At 41.9% G+C, this 15,564-nt stretch overlaps 1 protein-coding gene across 6 annotated transcripts in view; it reads left to right on the forward strand.

Annotated features, from left to right (window-relative positions):
- The first annotated feature begins 13,727 nt into the window (after positions 1–13,727).
- LOC117369215 (piezo-type mechanosensitive ion channel component 2-like) overlaps positions 13,728–15,564 on the forward strand; it is a 209,942-nt gene continuing 208,105 nt past the window's right edge. For 5 of the 6 annotated variants that reach the window (XM_033963416.1, XM_033963420.1, XM_033963419.1 and 2 more), the window contains exons 1-2: positions 13,728–14,012; positions 14,935–15,030. In XM_033963416.1, the coding sequence (XP_033819307.1) occupies positions 13,949–14,012; positions 14,935–15,030 (160 nt within the window). In that variant the 5' untranslated portion in view covers positions 13,728–13,948. Of the gene's footprint in view, positions 14,013–14,081; positions 14,178–14,934; positions 15,031–15,564 lie in introns of those variants that run through there. The other variant, XM_033963418.1, reaches the window with a different exon arrangement.

Below are 15,564 nucleotides of genomic sequence, written 5' to 3' on the forward strand. Positions count from 1 at the left end.
AGGCCATTTTTCCCACATGGGCACAATAGCCGAATTTCAGCTTTTTTTTTTTTTTTTTTTAATTAATGGCCACATGCTAATTTTTCAATTATGTCAAATGTAGACATATCCCCTGTTTTACTAAGGTGCACTCGTTTTAGTGCGTGCTAAACCGCTAACGCATCCACAGACTAACATGCACGTGTCAGCGTTTAGCGCATGGTTAGCGCACGCTAAAAAGCAATAGTGCACCTTAGTAAAAGGAGCCCATAGAGGGAAATGCTTGAGTTCCTGAATAAAATTCATGTAAACCATTCTGAGCTCCCCTGGAAAAATGGTATAGAAAATTGAATAAATATTGTGCTAAGGATCTCCAAGTCCCTCCTTGAGGGCCGCAATCCAGTCGGGTTTTCAGGATTTCCTCAATGAACATGCATCGAAAGCAGCGAATGCACATACATCTCACGCATATTCATTAGGGAAAACCTGAAAACCCGACTGGATTGCGGCCCTCAAGGAGGGACTTTGAGACCCCTGCTGTAGACTGACTGCACCTCACTAAAAGGCATAAAGCCTAAGACAAACCCCATAAGTTAGAAGTCACGGGCATTCCATATAAAACAGGGGTCTCAAAGTCCCTCCTTGAGGGCCGCAATTCAGTTGTGCTTTCAGGATTTCCCCCATGAATATGCATGAGATCTATTTGCATGCACTGGACTGGATTACGGCCCTTGAGGACAGGAGTTGCCCACACCTGCACTAGCCTCACAGAGCAGCAGTGGGATTTATAAAAGATACAGAAACACTATAGAAAAGGCTGCCATTCCCAAACTGTATTTAGTCCATGTGGATATATTGTGTTTAAATGGTAGATCCACGGTTGCTCTCCTTCCCACAGTTTCCATCTAATATCACCTCTCCGTAAGGATTGAGGAATTTTATCAATGACCCAGCATTTAAGATTTATAAACAAACGTTCTTCGATGCAATGTGATACCAGTGGTGCAGTGATTTTTTTTTATTTTTTTAGTATTTAAACAGCTTTTATGTTCAGTCAGTCTAATAGAGCTCCGGATGTCTGTCCCACGTAATATAGATCACAAGGACATTTCACAATATATACCACATTCTTTGACTGACAGGTTACTGACAACTATACTTATAACAGTATGTCTACATTTGACCTAATTGATATATTACGTCTGTGTCCACAAAGGTTTTGTGTTTTCACATGCTAATTTTTCCATTTTGCGCATGAGTCCCTACTGAGACCCGTTATGTAGGTGGCAAAAGTTCAAGCACTAACCATGGACCAATCTGTTAGCGCAGGGCAATGTAGTGGCACTAACTGCTTAAGAACATAAGAATAGCCTTATTGGGTCAGACCAATGATCCATCAAGCCCAGTGGCCCGTTCTCACGGTGGCCAATCCAGGTCATTAGTACCTGGCCAAGGTGTAGCAATATTCCATGCTACCGATACAGGGCAAGCAGTGGCTTCCCCCGTGTCTTTCTCAATAACAGACCATGGACTTTTCCTCCAGGAACTTGTCCAAACCTTTCTTAAAAACAGCTATGCTATCCGCTCTTACCACATCCTCTGGCAACGCATTCCAGAGCTTAACTATTCTCCGAGTGGAAAAAAAATATTTCCTCCTATTGGTTTTAAAATATTTCCCTGTAACTTCGTCGAGTGTCTCCTAGTCTTTGTGATTTTTAACGGAGCGAAAAATCGATCCACTTGGACCCGTTCTATTCCACTCAGGATTTTGTAGACTTCAATCATATCTCCCCTCTTTTCCAAGCTGAAGAGCCCTAAGTGTTTTAGTTTTTCCTCATACAGAACATGCCTATTCTCTGTCCCTGACCAGCCCCCAGTGCTAAAAAAAATAGAATCTTTTTTTTAGTGCATAGGAAATGCGTCCTGCAGTATGGCGTGTTAAGCTGTGGATATAAATCGAATTAAATAAATAAATAAATAAATAAAATAAATACGCATTAGTGCTTACCTCAGCTTAGTAAAAGGACCCCTTATTTTGCATTTTCCTCATATATATATCATGGCCCACATTCTATAAACGACACCTTACTTTAGGCGCTGGTAGGTGCCCTACTGGCACCCAACTTAAGTGGAAAAAGCCATTTAAAACAATTAAAATGTGTGGGTTTTTAAAAAAAACAAACAACCCTCTTCCTTTTACAAAACTGTGGCAGCAGTGTTTAGCACAGGCAGAGGCGCTGAATGCTCTGCACTGCTCCCGACACTCATAGAGTTCCTGTGAGCGTCGGGAGCAGCGCAGAGCATTCAGCGCGCCTCGCTTCACCAACAACAGATTTCCCCAATGAAGTCAATTTCCCCGATGAAGCTACAGCAAAAGCAGGGGCCCTGCTGGGAATCTCATGTTGTGGAATGGACTTATCCAATAGCAGCGGAGCAACTGACCGCGAGGATTCTTTCTGTGTGCACCCCAGGCTTCAAGCCTCAGCTTTCCTCTGTTCAGTGCCACGATATAGTGGACTTCAAATAGATGGATTTTTTTTCTGATTTTGATACATATGAAAACCAATATTTTGGAGATTTAAAGTAAGTTGTTGAAAATTTGTTGAATTGTTGAGACTTTGGGCTCCTTTTACGGAGGTGCGTCGGCGTTTTTAGCGCACGCTAGCTGAAAAACTACCGCCTGCTCAAGAGGAGGTGGTAGCGGCTAGCGTACGTAGCATTTTAGTGCAAGCTATACCGCGCTTTAAGCCTTAACGCGCCTTCGTAAAAGGAGCCCTTTATGTAGTTTTTCTGACCAAGGATGGGTCTTCTTGTTTCAACACTGAGTTGAAATAGGTTGGTCTGTGGGACATTAGCTTGTCTATATCCGTCTGTTCTCTATATTCTAGTCCGCCTAGTTTGATTCTACTTATCTGATATTTTGTCTAGATGGTGGTTTGCTTTATTTTTGGATGGTTTGTAAGGAAGTGTTTTGTTTAAGTTGGGTTGTCTTTGTTACAAAGTTGTGTATGGTATTGCTCCAAACTATATGACTGATAGATTCTTTATAGCATCCCATAAACAAAGAAGAGAATCACACGCTTTGTTTAATTTTCCATCTGCTCAAGGAATAGACTTAGTAGATAAAGACAGGTTGTTCACCCTCTCCAAGGTAGGGAGAACGAGAGGGCACTCTCTAAAGTTAAAAGGGGATAGATTCCGTACAAACGTAAGGAAGTTCTTTTTCACCCAGAGAGTGGTGGAAAACTGAAATGCTCTTCCGGAGGCTGTCGTAAGGGAAAACGCCCCCCAGGGATTCAAGACAAAGTTAGAGAAGTTCCTACTAGACCAGAACATATGCGGGGTCGCCGCAGGAGCGGACTGCTGGGCACGATGGACCACTGGTCTGACCCAGCAGCGGCAATTCTTATGTTCTTATGTAAGAGTAAGAAATCTTTGGAACATACACTAGCATTTCAGGCTGCTCTTTATGACAGGGAATTCAAACCACTATTGCGTAGTGCTTGTTCTTACAAACACTTTAGAACTCAACTGAAAACGTATCTTTTTTCAAAATATTTGGCAAATTAAGTTAAACGATCCCTAGCTTTTGTTTTTTTTTAAATCTTTTGTTAACCGCGTTGAACTTACGGTTATGCGGTTTATAAGTATGATGTTATGTTATGTTGTTACTGGTAGATCTCAGTGCCTTTCCCAGCATTATACCATAACACAGTGACACAGCCTTTACCAGGTGCACACAAGATTCACTCCTCCACATGCAAGGTTGGGATGCATGACTCATGTTGTCTCCATTGGAAGGCTACTAGGGTTGGGCTGGAGAGAGTGGAGACGGGCAGGTGGGGAAAGATGTGAAGTAGTGGGGAGAGGTGTATTGCGTAAGAAGGGAAAAGGTGTAGTGGGCAAAGAGGCTGGAAGGGAGATGGATTTACATTCCACTGTTTATATATCCAAGGAAACAGGTCCCTGAAAGGCTAAGGCACTTCCTGTAGCTGAGGGAGCAGCTGAAAATGCACCCTTCCGAAAACCGGACTGACTAGCAAGCCTAAGCAGAATTGGCAAGAATTTTCTAAAGAAAGAGCACAGGGACTGTACATGAGCTGTGGCAAGGGTCATTTTCTGAATTTAGTATCATTCTCTATGTCAGCTTCCCAGCGCCTTCAGAAGGATAAACGGCATCTCCATATCCTTCAAACCCAGTCTTCTCCCAGAGTCGCGTTCCCCCCTACAACTCTCTTTCCCTATTAACACCTACATTTCCTAATGGAGGACCTCATGTAGCTCAGAATCCAAGTATCTTCCTCTTTCTCTTGATCCAACAGCAGGTTTACTTTAATTTTGGATAGCTTTGAATGATTTTTTTGCTAATGAAACTGAGCTATAAGTGGTTATGAGAGATGCATGACTGAGGTCCAGGGCCATCCTGGGGCCTCTGTGAGTAGTGCAGGTACAAGAGAGATGGGGCCTACAAATCATTCCTCATCCACTGTCTCCCCTGAGGGGTAGGGGTGCTAGGGGGCAAGTTACAGAGGGCACAATTCCAGCCTGGAAGTTCACCACCACTATTGCTTCCATATTTCAAACTTGTACAGATTTGACACGGAACTTTGAGCTGGATTAGTTGATGAAGGACTGAGGTATTTTTTTTTTTCTGTAACTGAAGTGGGTATGTTGGGAACTGCAGCAAAGTCTCTGAAGAAGAGGGAGGCTGACAGGCACAAGAACCGACACATCTTACAGTTTGAACACTTTGTGAAAAAGTGAGGGGGAAGCCAGAGATCTAATGGGGTCTCTGGCACTGGACCAGAAAGGAACTTGGACAGACTAGTTGAGCCTAATGGGTATCTAACATCAGATTCTCGGTTTCTATGAGGGGGTAGTCAATAGACAGAATTAACTTTATTATTATTTATTCTTCATTTACTGATTCCCCCTCAAATATTCAGAAACTCAAGGCTGTACAATACATATTTTTCTTATTTTTAATTCACTAGCTAATCTAAACAATAGCACCAGACAAGTACAAAGTGATGCACATAGGGAAACCCAATCTTAACCACAGGTATGGAAAACAGTTTCGTATTCAGAGTCAGCATCCAGGAAAAGCACCTGGAGTTACTGTGAAATCTTCTGCTCAGTATATACCAGTGGCCAAAGAGAGCAAATAGACGGATAGAAATTTTAAAAAATATGATCATGTGAGTCCTTTTTATCGACAACTACATTGTTTACCATTCGAAGCGCGAATTCTCTTTAAATTTGGCTGCACTTGTTATAAAGCTCTTTTCGGTCTGGCTCCAAGATACCTATCCTCCCAATTTAAAATATATGTCAAATAAAAATACTCGTAACTTCTATATGTTTATGTTTCCATCTGTAAAAGCTTGTCATTACAAAAGATTTTTAGACAAGACTTTTGCTTTTCAGTTAGGAAAGATGAATTCCTGGTTAAGCTCTTTGATTCCTCAAGCTCAATCGTATCATGCCTTTAGAAAGTTGTTGAAACCTATTTGTTTGCTAAGTTTGTATCATGAATATCCTCTTAGTTTGTTTATATATATGCTTCACTGATTGTACAGTTCTTCTTGATTGTTAACTGCCCGGAACTCATGGTTGGGCAGTATACAAGAATAAAGTTTATTATTATTATTTATTATTAGGAAAGGAACGGAAAATGAAACATAGAATATCCTTTTGATTTGGTATTGCTCCATGTTGGAACGACCCCTTGAGTACTGTGCACAGAGAGATGGTCACTCCATCTCAAAAGGGATATAATAATAATAACAGTTTATATACCACAGGACCGTGAAGTTCTATGCGGTTTACAATGATTAGAAGATGCTACAGATTGAGTGGAATTAACAAAGTTAGGAGTTAGTGATTAACAGTTCTAAAGATCAGTTGTTGTGGACTAAGGTTGTATAGGTCAGCTACCTAAGTACTTCAGGAACAGATATGTTTTTAGGTGTTTCCTGAATTCCCCATAAGTAGTAGGCATGAGCAGTTGTTCCAGATCTTTACCCCATAATGCTGCCTGATGTGAGAAAAGCAATAATTTGAGCAATATAGAGCAATTAGAAGGAGGAGTGTGTAGCGCGGTGGTTGAAGCTACAGCCTCCGCACCCTGGGGTTGTGGGTTCAAATCCCACGCTGCTCCTTGTGACCCTGGGCAAGTCACTTAATCCTCCATAGCCCCAGGTACGTTAGATAAATTGTGAGCCCACCGGGACAGACAGGGAAAATGCTTGAGTACCTGATTGTAAAAACCGCTTAGATAACCTTGATAGGCGGTATATAAAATCCTAATGAAACTTGTTGAGAGAATGGCAACAAAAATGATAAGGGGGACGGAGCACCCCCTTATGAAGAGAAGCTAAACAGATGAGGGGCTTTCAGCTAGAAGAGACAACTGGGAGGAACTATGATAGAGGTGAAATCACAGGTAGAGTGGCATGCATAAATTGGAAATGGCTGTTCCCCCTTCGGTTCATGTTAAGACGAGGGAACTCTCCATGAAACCATCAGATGACATGTTTCAAACCTGAGGCTAAGTACCTTATAGGGCTACATTTAGAACTCTGTGTTCGATTTTCAAGGTCCTCGGACAAAATGGACCAGAATACGCTAAAGAATAAGTTAGCCCTTCACACTCCTTTGAAAACTCTAAGGCCCTCTTTTACAAAAGTGCACTAAGCGTGCGATTAGCGCACGCTAAATCAACGCACACGCTAAACACTAATGCGTCCACAGGAATACATGCATGCGTTAGCATTTACCACGTGTTTAGCGTGCACTAAAAGGCTTAGCGCGCCTTTGTAAAAGAGGGGGGTAAGCTCCTTCCAGGGAGCATCGCTATGGCCCTCTTTTACGTGGGCGCGCTAAAGCGTGTTAGCGTGGATTTAGCACACACAAAATCAATGCGTGCACTAACCCCTAACACATCCATAGGATAACATGCACGCATTAGCATTTAGCATGTGCTTAGCGTGCACTAAAAAGTTTAGCGCGCCTTTGTAAAAGAGGGGGGCATCTGTACCCTTATCAAAAGAAATGGTACAATGTGATACCCATCAGTGAGCCTTCTCGGGAGCAGCCCCCACGCAGTGGAATTTACTCCCAAAGGGTTCGTCTAACTTGAGACTATCTCTATTTCAGGAAGCAGGTGAAAGCTTAGCCCTTCTTCCAAGCCTTTGATACATACCCCCCTCTTTAAAAAGGTGCGCTAAGCTTTTTAGCACGCTAAATATTAGCATGTGCTAAATGCTAAGGTGTGCATTTTATCCTATGGATGCGTTAGCACACATGTTGATTTAGCGCACACTAAGGGCTCCTTTTACAAAGGCCCTGAAGCCCATAGAGATTTAAAGGGCTTCGGGGCTGTTTCTACCGCTCGCTGGGTGAAGAAAAACATCCTTACGTTTGTACGGAATCTTTTCCCTTCTAACTTCAGCGAGTGCCCTCTCGTTCTCTCCATCTTGGAGAGGGTGAACAGTCTCTCTTTCTCAACCGAGTCAATTCCCTTCAATATCTTGAATGTTTCGATCATGCCCCCTCTCAGTCTTCTCTTCTCAAGGGAGAAGAGGCTCAGTTTCTCTAGCCTCTCGTTGTACGGCAACTCCCCCAGTCCCTTAACCAAGCTCTGTCTTTATAGACAGGGCAGGATTAATTCGTCGAGGGCCCCTAGGCACACAAGTACACTGGGCCCTCTGCCCCGCCCCACCCCACCATGCGCCCAGGCGGAAACAAGAAGCTGCGTCAGAAGGAAGCTTTGGGCAAGTAGCACCGCTTGCACAATTACAGTTCCCGTTGACTTTTTTACCCGCGTTGCTTGCTTGTCTTACTTTCTGTTGATGGGGGGGGGGGCGTGTTGCCGATCGGGATGGTGCCTGCGTTGCCGATTGGGGGGGCCCGGATTGCCGATCGATGCTGGAGGGGTCCATCGCCGTTTGGAAAAAACAATGTTGATGCCCTCCTTCATCAGGCCCCCCTGAACATTTCGGGCCCTAGGCCTATTGGTTAATCCTGCCCTGTTTATAGAGAAGATGTGGTATATAAGCCTAAGGTTTAGTTTAATGCATGTGAACGTCTGGAATTTGTATTATTAAATGTGAATTAATCTAAAAGATAGTTAAGCCAGTCAAGATCTTATAGCAGAAATCTGAAAATGTTCTCTTTGTAGAGGGCTCTAGGGGTTTCATATGATATTCAGCATTATTTTCTTATCTGCTGTTTGATATTATGATTTCTGATTGTGTTGTTCTATGTTTACTGCCTTCCATTCAGACCCTTCAATTTACTCTTCTAGGTAGCCACGTTTTTGGATTCATTTGCCAGAGGAGTCAACAATGACCTATCTAATTCCCCCTTCTCGATATATAAGATCCTGAAATATGGCTGGCTGTGTAAAAGGTTCTTGTAGCAGGAATTACTTCTGCAGAAAGAAAACCATTGAAAGGTTACATGTGAAGGGTTTAAAAAAATAAAAATAAATAAAAGGTCCCCTTTCAAATGGAATCTGCTCTGCTTCATACAATAAATTAACGCAATGTCCAGCTCTGGAGAAAGCAAAGTTTGGTTAACCGATTTTGTATATATTTGATTTTCACTCAAAGATAGAAACATAGAAACAAGACGGCAGATAAAAGTCAAATGGCCCATCCAGTCTGCCCATCCACAGTAACCATTATCTCTTTCTCTCTCCGAGAGATCCCACCTGCCTATCTCAGGCCCTCTTGAATTCAGACACAGTCTCTGTTTCCACCACCCCTTTCGGGAGACTACCATCCTTTCTGTAAAAAACTATTTCCTCAGATTACTCTTAACTTCATCCTATGCCCTTTTTCCCATCAGGTGGATTTCAGCTTGCAACACTGTAGGCTTTGCAGGGGAGGGATAGCTGCCATATGGCAAAGGGCTCCAAGGGGCTAGGGTTACCATATGGCTTCAGAAAAAGAGAAGCACGGCACTTTTAGAGACAAGTATAGAGGCATTTCTCAATCAAATATTGCCCAAGATAAGTGACCTTTTTTTGTCACCTTTTCAATATACCGGATAAGTGCAAATGCTGAAATGAATAATATGCAAATATTTGTGGTTTTAAATAAAGTCTATTTAAAGTAAAATGGTTTAAATTAAAAAAAAAATAGAATAATAAAGTTTGAAACAATAGAACCAAAAAAATTATTTTAAAAAATGTTAAAAAGTATTATAGGTAAAAGTTCTATACTAAGTTCTTTGGCTGATGACTGGAGCAATTAGGAGCAATACTACGCTGACTTTCCGGTTGTGATTGTGCAGCTGTGCGTAGGCTCCAATTCTGAGGCCTGTGGAATTTGTTACACTTCTCCGGTGGAATAGTTTGGTATATATATTTTTTGTAATTCAGAACAAGGAGGACAGATTGAGACATCCACATTTTATTTCTATTGCTTTCAATGGAAGTAAAATTCCTAACCTTTAAAACGATAGCAAATAGCCAGCCAGAATTTATTAATAATTTGCTTATCCCTCATACTCAAGTTAGGTCTCTACGATCCACTGAGCAAAATCTTCTTATCATTCCCTCATTGGAACAGATCAGTACTATGAGGAATACAATTTTTTCTGTTAATGCACCTTTTCTCTGGAACAGCCTACCCAACTACTTGCGGGAAAATACAACATTGATCAAATTCAAAGTCATGTTAAAAACATTCCTTTTCCGAGATGCCTTTGTAACCTAAACTGTCCTTTTCAGGACAACTTAGATTTACTTTTAAGTAATGTTTCTATTCTATTTCCCCAACCTTTTGTTCTTCCCTTTAAGTGTTTTCTCTTTTTCTATCGATTGTAATTTCTAATCCCTTCTTCCCTTTTGTTCCTGTTCGTCCGTGTCTGTAGATCATTTTTTGATTTTTTTTTTCTCCCCTGGTCTGTTTTAGCCTCTTTTTTTATTTTTTATTAAGTGTTTTCAACATTATTACATCCATTCAAACATAATAAGATATGGATTATAAAGAAATTATACACTATCCAAAAACCAAATTTTTACGCCCTCAGGCAAATATCCATCTAGCCCACAAATGAAGGAAGACATCTCATTATTCATATAAACTTAACAGGAATACAAAAATAGGTGTGGAGGGAGGAAGAAAAAACAGACTTACCCCCCTTCAATAACCTATATACCTCTTAGGACGCTATTTATATAAACCCCCCACTAAGGGAAGCTAGTAACTAGTCTTGTTTCCTTCCTTTAAGAAAAAGTTCTAATTGGGAAGGTTCCCAGAACACATAATCTTTGTCTTGAACATGCAGAATACATTTACAGGGAAATTTAAGAAAAAATGTTGCACCCATTTCAAGAACTTTAGGACGTAAAGCCAAAAAAGCTGTTTTAGCCTAAATTATTTTTTAAATTGGTATAATATTAAGGTATTTTGTACACCGCCCAGAAGGTTCGAGTGGGTGGTGTACAAATTTGAAATAAACTTGAAACTTGATGTCTCTGTCCATCCTCCTTCCATTGCTTTCAGTGGAAGGAAAACCCAGACATCTTAATCTGTCCTCTTTTTTTTCTGGAGCCATATGGTAACCCTACAAGGGGCTAAACCGTGTAACAGATAAAACATGCTGGTGGGGAGAAAGAGACTGGCAATCTCCCATGCATTTAAAGGGAAGATAGATTAAAGCTCTTTAAACCAATGGCCACATTAAAATACCTACTGTATGGCAAATAATAATGCTTAATTTCATGGCAAACTATTTCCATAAAATAACTCCTTGTAAATGCCAGTATATAGTAACATAGTAAATGACCTGTGTGTCCATCCAGTCTATCCAGCAATCACATTCATTATCATGAAAATGTGGAAACAACAATCCAGTATATTATTACATTTTACTTGCTAAGTTCCACTACAAAATGTCTTATCCTCCTTTACCCCCCCTTCCAGCCATCACACACACACAAGATCTGCACTTAGATGATATGAATATGGTATAAAACATGTACACTTGCTCCTGATTCATCCTTGCCAATTTCAGGGCTCAGACTGTAAAAAAAAAAAAGTCTGCCCTGCACTGGCCCTACTTCTCAGCTATCACGTTGCTGTCAAAACCTACTCTGGTCCATCTAGATCTGTCTTGCCATATATGGGACCAGAATGTAACAGTCTGCCCGGCATTGGCTTCACTTCTCCATGCATTATTAATTCATGATTAAATTGTCTTTCTTTGACATTTCTGGGACATAGAACGTAGAAGTCTGCCCGGTACTGGAGTTGTGTCAAAGCCCACTCCAGCCTATCCAAACCATCTTGTGATTTGCAGGACACAGACCGTGGAAATCTGCCCAGGACTAGCCTCACGTCTCAAATTACTGGCGTTTCCATTGAAGCCTTCTCCAGCCCGTCCTCAATCAGATTGCCATATACGGAACACAGACTGCGCAAGTCTGCCCAGTACTAGGTCCGAGTTCTTCACAGCCGAAGTCGCCATCTAAGCACCATTTGAACATCAGACACACATGCAACCATATAAGATGTTTTTTTTATACCATTCATTTTCTAATTAGAGATCCTCTGCCTCCTTCCTCAGCCAGGGTGGTGATGCCCATCCACTCCCGCCACCCCCTTGCCGCGTGCCCCCCTACCCTTTTCCCATACCTTATTAACTTCTCTGGCATAAGCAGTATGCCCACATCAGTGTCGGCTCCCTCTTTGATGTCACTTCCTAGGCACGGGTCCAGGAAGTGACATCAGAGAGAGTGCCGATGCTAACACAGGCAGCAACCTCGCACCAGGAAGTAAAAAAAGTACCGGGGGGAGGGGGAAGGCAAGGGGCATGTACGTGTGGCAAGGAGAGGAGCAGGGGGGGCAGAGAGGAGGAGGGGTGCCATACCCTTAGCAAGACTGTGCCTGGGGAGGACCCCCCCCCCCACACCTCCTTTACCACGCCACTGTGTCCATCCTATCCCTTTTTGAATTCCATCACTGTTTTCATCTCCACCACCTCATTCCAGGCATCAGCCACCCTCTCTGTGAAAAAGAATTTCCTGATATTACTCCTAAGTCTGCCACCCTACAACCTCAATTCATGCTCTCTAGTTTTACCATTGTCCTTTCTCTGGAAAAGATTTGTTTCTATATTAATACCTTTCAAGTATTTAAACTTCTGTCTAATAACCAATTCCTAATCCACAACAGAACAATGCCTCCTATCCCATGACTCATGAGGAACTTTATAAAAAGCTTTCGGAAAATCTATCCGTTCACCTTTATTCACATGTTTATTCACACTTTCACAGAAATGAAGCAAATTGGTGAGGCAAGACCTCCATTGGCTGAACCCAAGCTGACTCTGTCCCATATTTTTTTTTTTATCATAGTTTTCTCTATTTTGCCCTGTCCGATAACTTTAACAAAACCATAAGGAAATTGCTATATTGAATACCTTAATAAGGGCAATGTCCAAGAACCATTTACTCTGGTAAATGGTTATTTATTTGGCTAAATGGGCTATTTGAAAACTGTCCACCCTCCTAGGGGACATAAAGAGAAGATGATGGTGGTGTGGCCGTCCAGGATGTATTGTTTTGCTTCAACTAGAGCTACTCTCGGCCATGCCCAGAAGCTGCTAACATAAGTGCCCATCCAGTTTATCCAATAGCTAAGCTTGCCCTGTTTTGTTCTTAAAGATAATTGGATTAAGAATGTATATGAAAGATGCCTGGTTATTGAGAAAGACATGGGGGAAGCCACTGCTTGCCCTGGATCGGTAACGTGGAATATTGCTACTCTTTGGGATTCTAGAATCATGCTACTCTTTGGGGATTCTGCATGGAATGTTGCTACTATGTGGAGTTCCGGAATCTTCTTTACTCTGAGATAATGGAATGTTGCTACTCCTTGGGTTTTGGCCAGGTACTAGTGACCTGGATTGGCCACCGTGAGAACAGGCTACTGGACTTGATGGACCATTGGTCTGACCCAGTAAGGCTATTCTTATGTTATGTTCTTATGGATAGTAATCTGGGCTGAAGACTTAGGCTTGATGGTACTATTCACAAGTTTCATCCATGTACTAATTCAGCCTCTTACAGAAATTATTTCTCACACCTTTAAAAATAATGAAATTCACTGGGGTTGTTACAGCCTGACTCTGCCAAGGAATTGATGCTGGTCAGAGAACCCTCCACTCAACTCAGTAGGAGACAAGATGAATAAATTATTTAAGATCAAAGAGAAAATGGGGGTTCAAGAAGGAGGTTTTGAATTGGGATATATTTTTACACATTTGGAGTACAATAATATATGCTACTGGAACAGGATAGGAAGATGTTTCCAGGGCCTTGCTTCTTGAGTCTGATGGGAGGCCACACAATTTGATTACAGTAATGGCTTTAGAACAGGGATTCTCAACCCAAGCTTTGGGATACACCTAGCCAGTCAGGTTTTCAGGAAGTCCACCATATCCACCCCCCACCCTCATTTCTATCTCAGTCTGTTTCCTTGCATATTTATTATGGATATGCTGAAAAAAACATGACTGGCTAGGTGTATCCCAAAGCTTGGGTTGAGAACGTCTGCATCAGCAGATCTTTATTTCCCCAATGTGCCCTCTATCTTTTGTCCACCAACACTTTTCCTTAAAGGGAGGGGGAAAGGCAAATAAGGGAGGAGGTGGGCGGAGGAAATAGAAGACAGATCGATAACAATTGGTAATGAGGTTTGATAGCATTTGCTCAGCTCTGAGAACCAGTGGGAGAGCTCAAGCCAAGGTCAACATTTTCCATCACCAAGGGGAGCAAAGATTACGTCCTCAGTACAATAGCTCGGCTGTCAATTGGAGCGATTTTCACCCCGGTTCTTGCTCAGACACTAGCCGCTAGGGTTTTTTATTTCTCTTTTCACTTACCTGTTGAATGTAAAGGAAGATCCGGTCCAGTTCTTGGCTCTTGCTCTCGGGATTTGGGCATGAAAAGACCATGGCTAGTGATATCGCCTGCGGGCTGGTATTCCGATTCTTCTTGCCTCTCTCCCTGTTGGCAGGTAAGGGCCTTTGGCCATGGCCACAGAAGACAGCCAGGTCTATGCATTATGTTCTAAATTCGGGGAGATAGCCTCGACTTTCTTAAGTCAGAACTGGTGGTTTAACAGCTGCAATAATAACCAAAGATCATGCTATATAAAGCTTATTTCTCAAGTGACAACCTAGTAAGTCTTGACGTAAGTTGTAGACTAGGAGAAAGGTGATTACAGATAGCAGGCTTACGCTGAAAAGTATTAATGGTCCTTCACAGGTTTGTTCCTGGTTCAGTTTAACTTAAATTCTCGGGGGAGGATAACTTTTAGTACAATATTCCGTGTTCCTTTGCTGTTAATTTGTAAGAACGTAGGTGTCCGGTGAAATGAATTCTTCCTTGTTTTGACCGGTGGGGAAGCCGCTGCACGGAAGCTTTATGGAAACCTTAGGCTAGGCTCGCTCTTTCTAGACGAGCCCCACATTCGTGCACGAGCCGTTTTGCAGTTTCTGATACAATGAGGGTGCCCTTAGAGACCTGGGCAAATTGCAGTGTTTCACTTTCATCATGGAAAGTCACATTCTTTATAAAATCCCTTCCCTCGGAAGAAGGTTTTTTTTTTTTTTTTTTTGGGGGGGGGGGGGGGAATCATGCCAGGACTGACAGTAGTTTTCAAGGATGAAATGGGATCTTTCATGGAACATAGTTTAAATGTTACACAGAGATTAGGCTGGTAAAAGTCTGCGGTAGAGCCCCAGAGGAGTACAGGTGGAAAATAAACGTTTCATTACATTAAAGTATGTTCTTCCACTGTAATTCTTCCTCTAGCGAGTTAAGGAGAGACTGGAAATCCATTAATAACTAGTTTAGTCAGGCTTTGTTCCTCTGAGTCTAGTCTAGACTGTTGCAAGTCCTGCCATAATGGTAAACCCCTGCTCTTCTGCCTTCAGCTATATCAATCCGGCACAATGGGTTTTCTGTGGTCTACCTCGTCTTTCTTCTGGTGGTTCCTCTCCTGCCCAAGCCTACACATGCCACTATGAAAGGTAGGACTGTAATATTTATTCCACGTCTAAATATGCGAGAATGAATGCGGAGTGTTTGGGGGTCTGGTATGACATTCAATAAGGTGTGGAGTCCCTTCCTATTCCTTTTCCCTTATGTATCTGAGTTTGTCTGTTCTGTTAGTTTGTTTTTAACCCCTTGTAAAGCTGTATAACGAACTCTAGAGCTATCCTATACTTTTACTGTTATTCGCTTAGTATGTAATAAGCGATTTATCAAATTTAAATAAACTTGAAAACTTGAAACTTGATATGTTGAATTGCAATGAATGTCAGGTATCTATCTCCCTTTTTACAGATTCCTTACACATCCAGGGGTGTGGTGTGGGGGGAGGGGAAGGTATTTGGGTTTGATAAAGGTATTTATCTATAATATTGCAATAATATATGCACATGCAGCGTAATAGTTATGTGAGGAAGGGAGGGAGAAAAGGATTGGTAATGTATTAATTTTTGGGTCCTTTTATCAAGCTGCGGTAGGGGTTTAACACGCGTAATACCACGCGTTAAACTGCC

This window comes from Geotrypetes seraphini, chromosome 11 (assembly GCF_902459505.1).
Source record: "Geotrypetes seraphini chromosome 11, aGeoSer1.1, whole genome shotgun sequence".
Classification (NCBI taxonomy): Eukaryota; Metazoa; Chordata; class Amphibia; order Gymnophiona; family Dermophiidae; genus Geotrypetes; species Geotrypetes seraphini.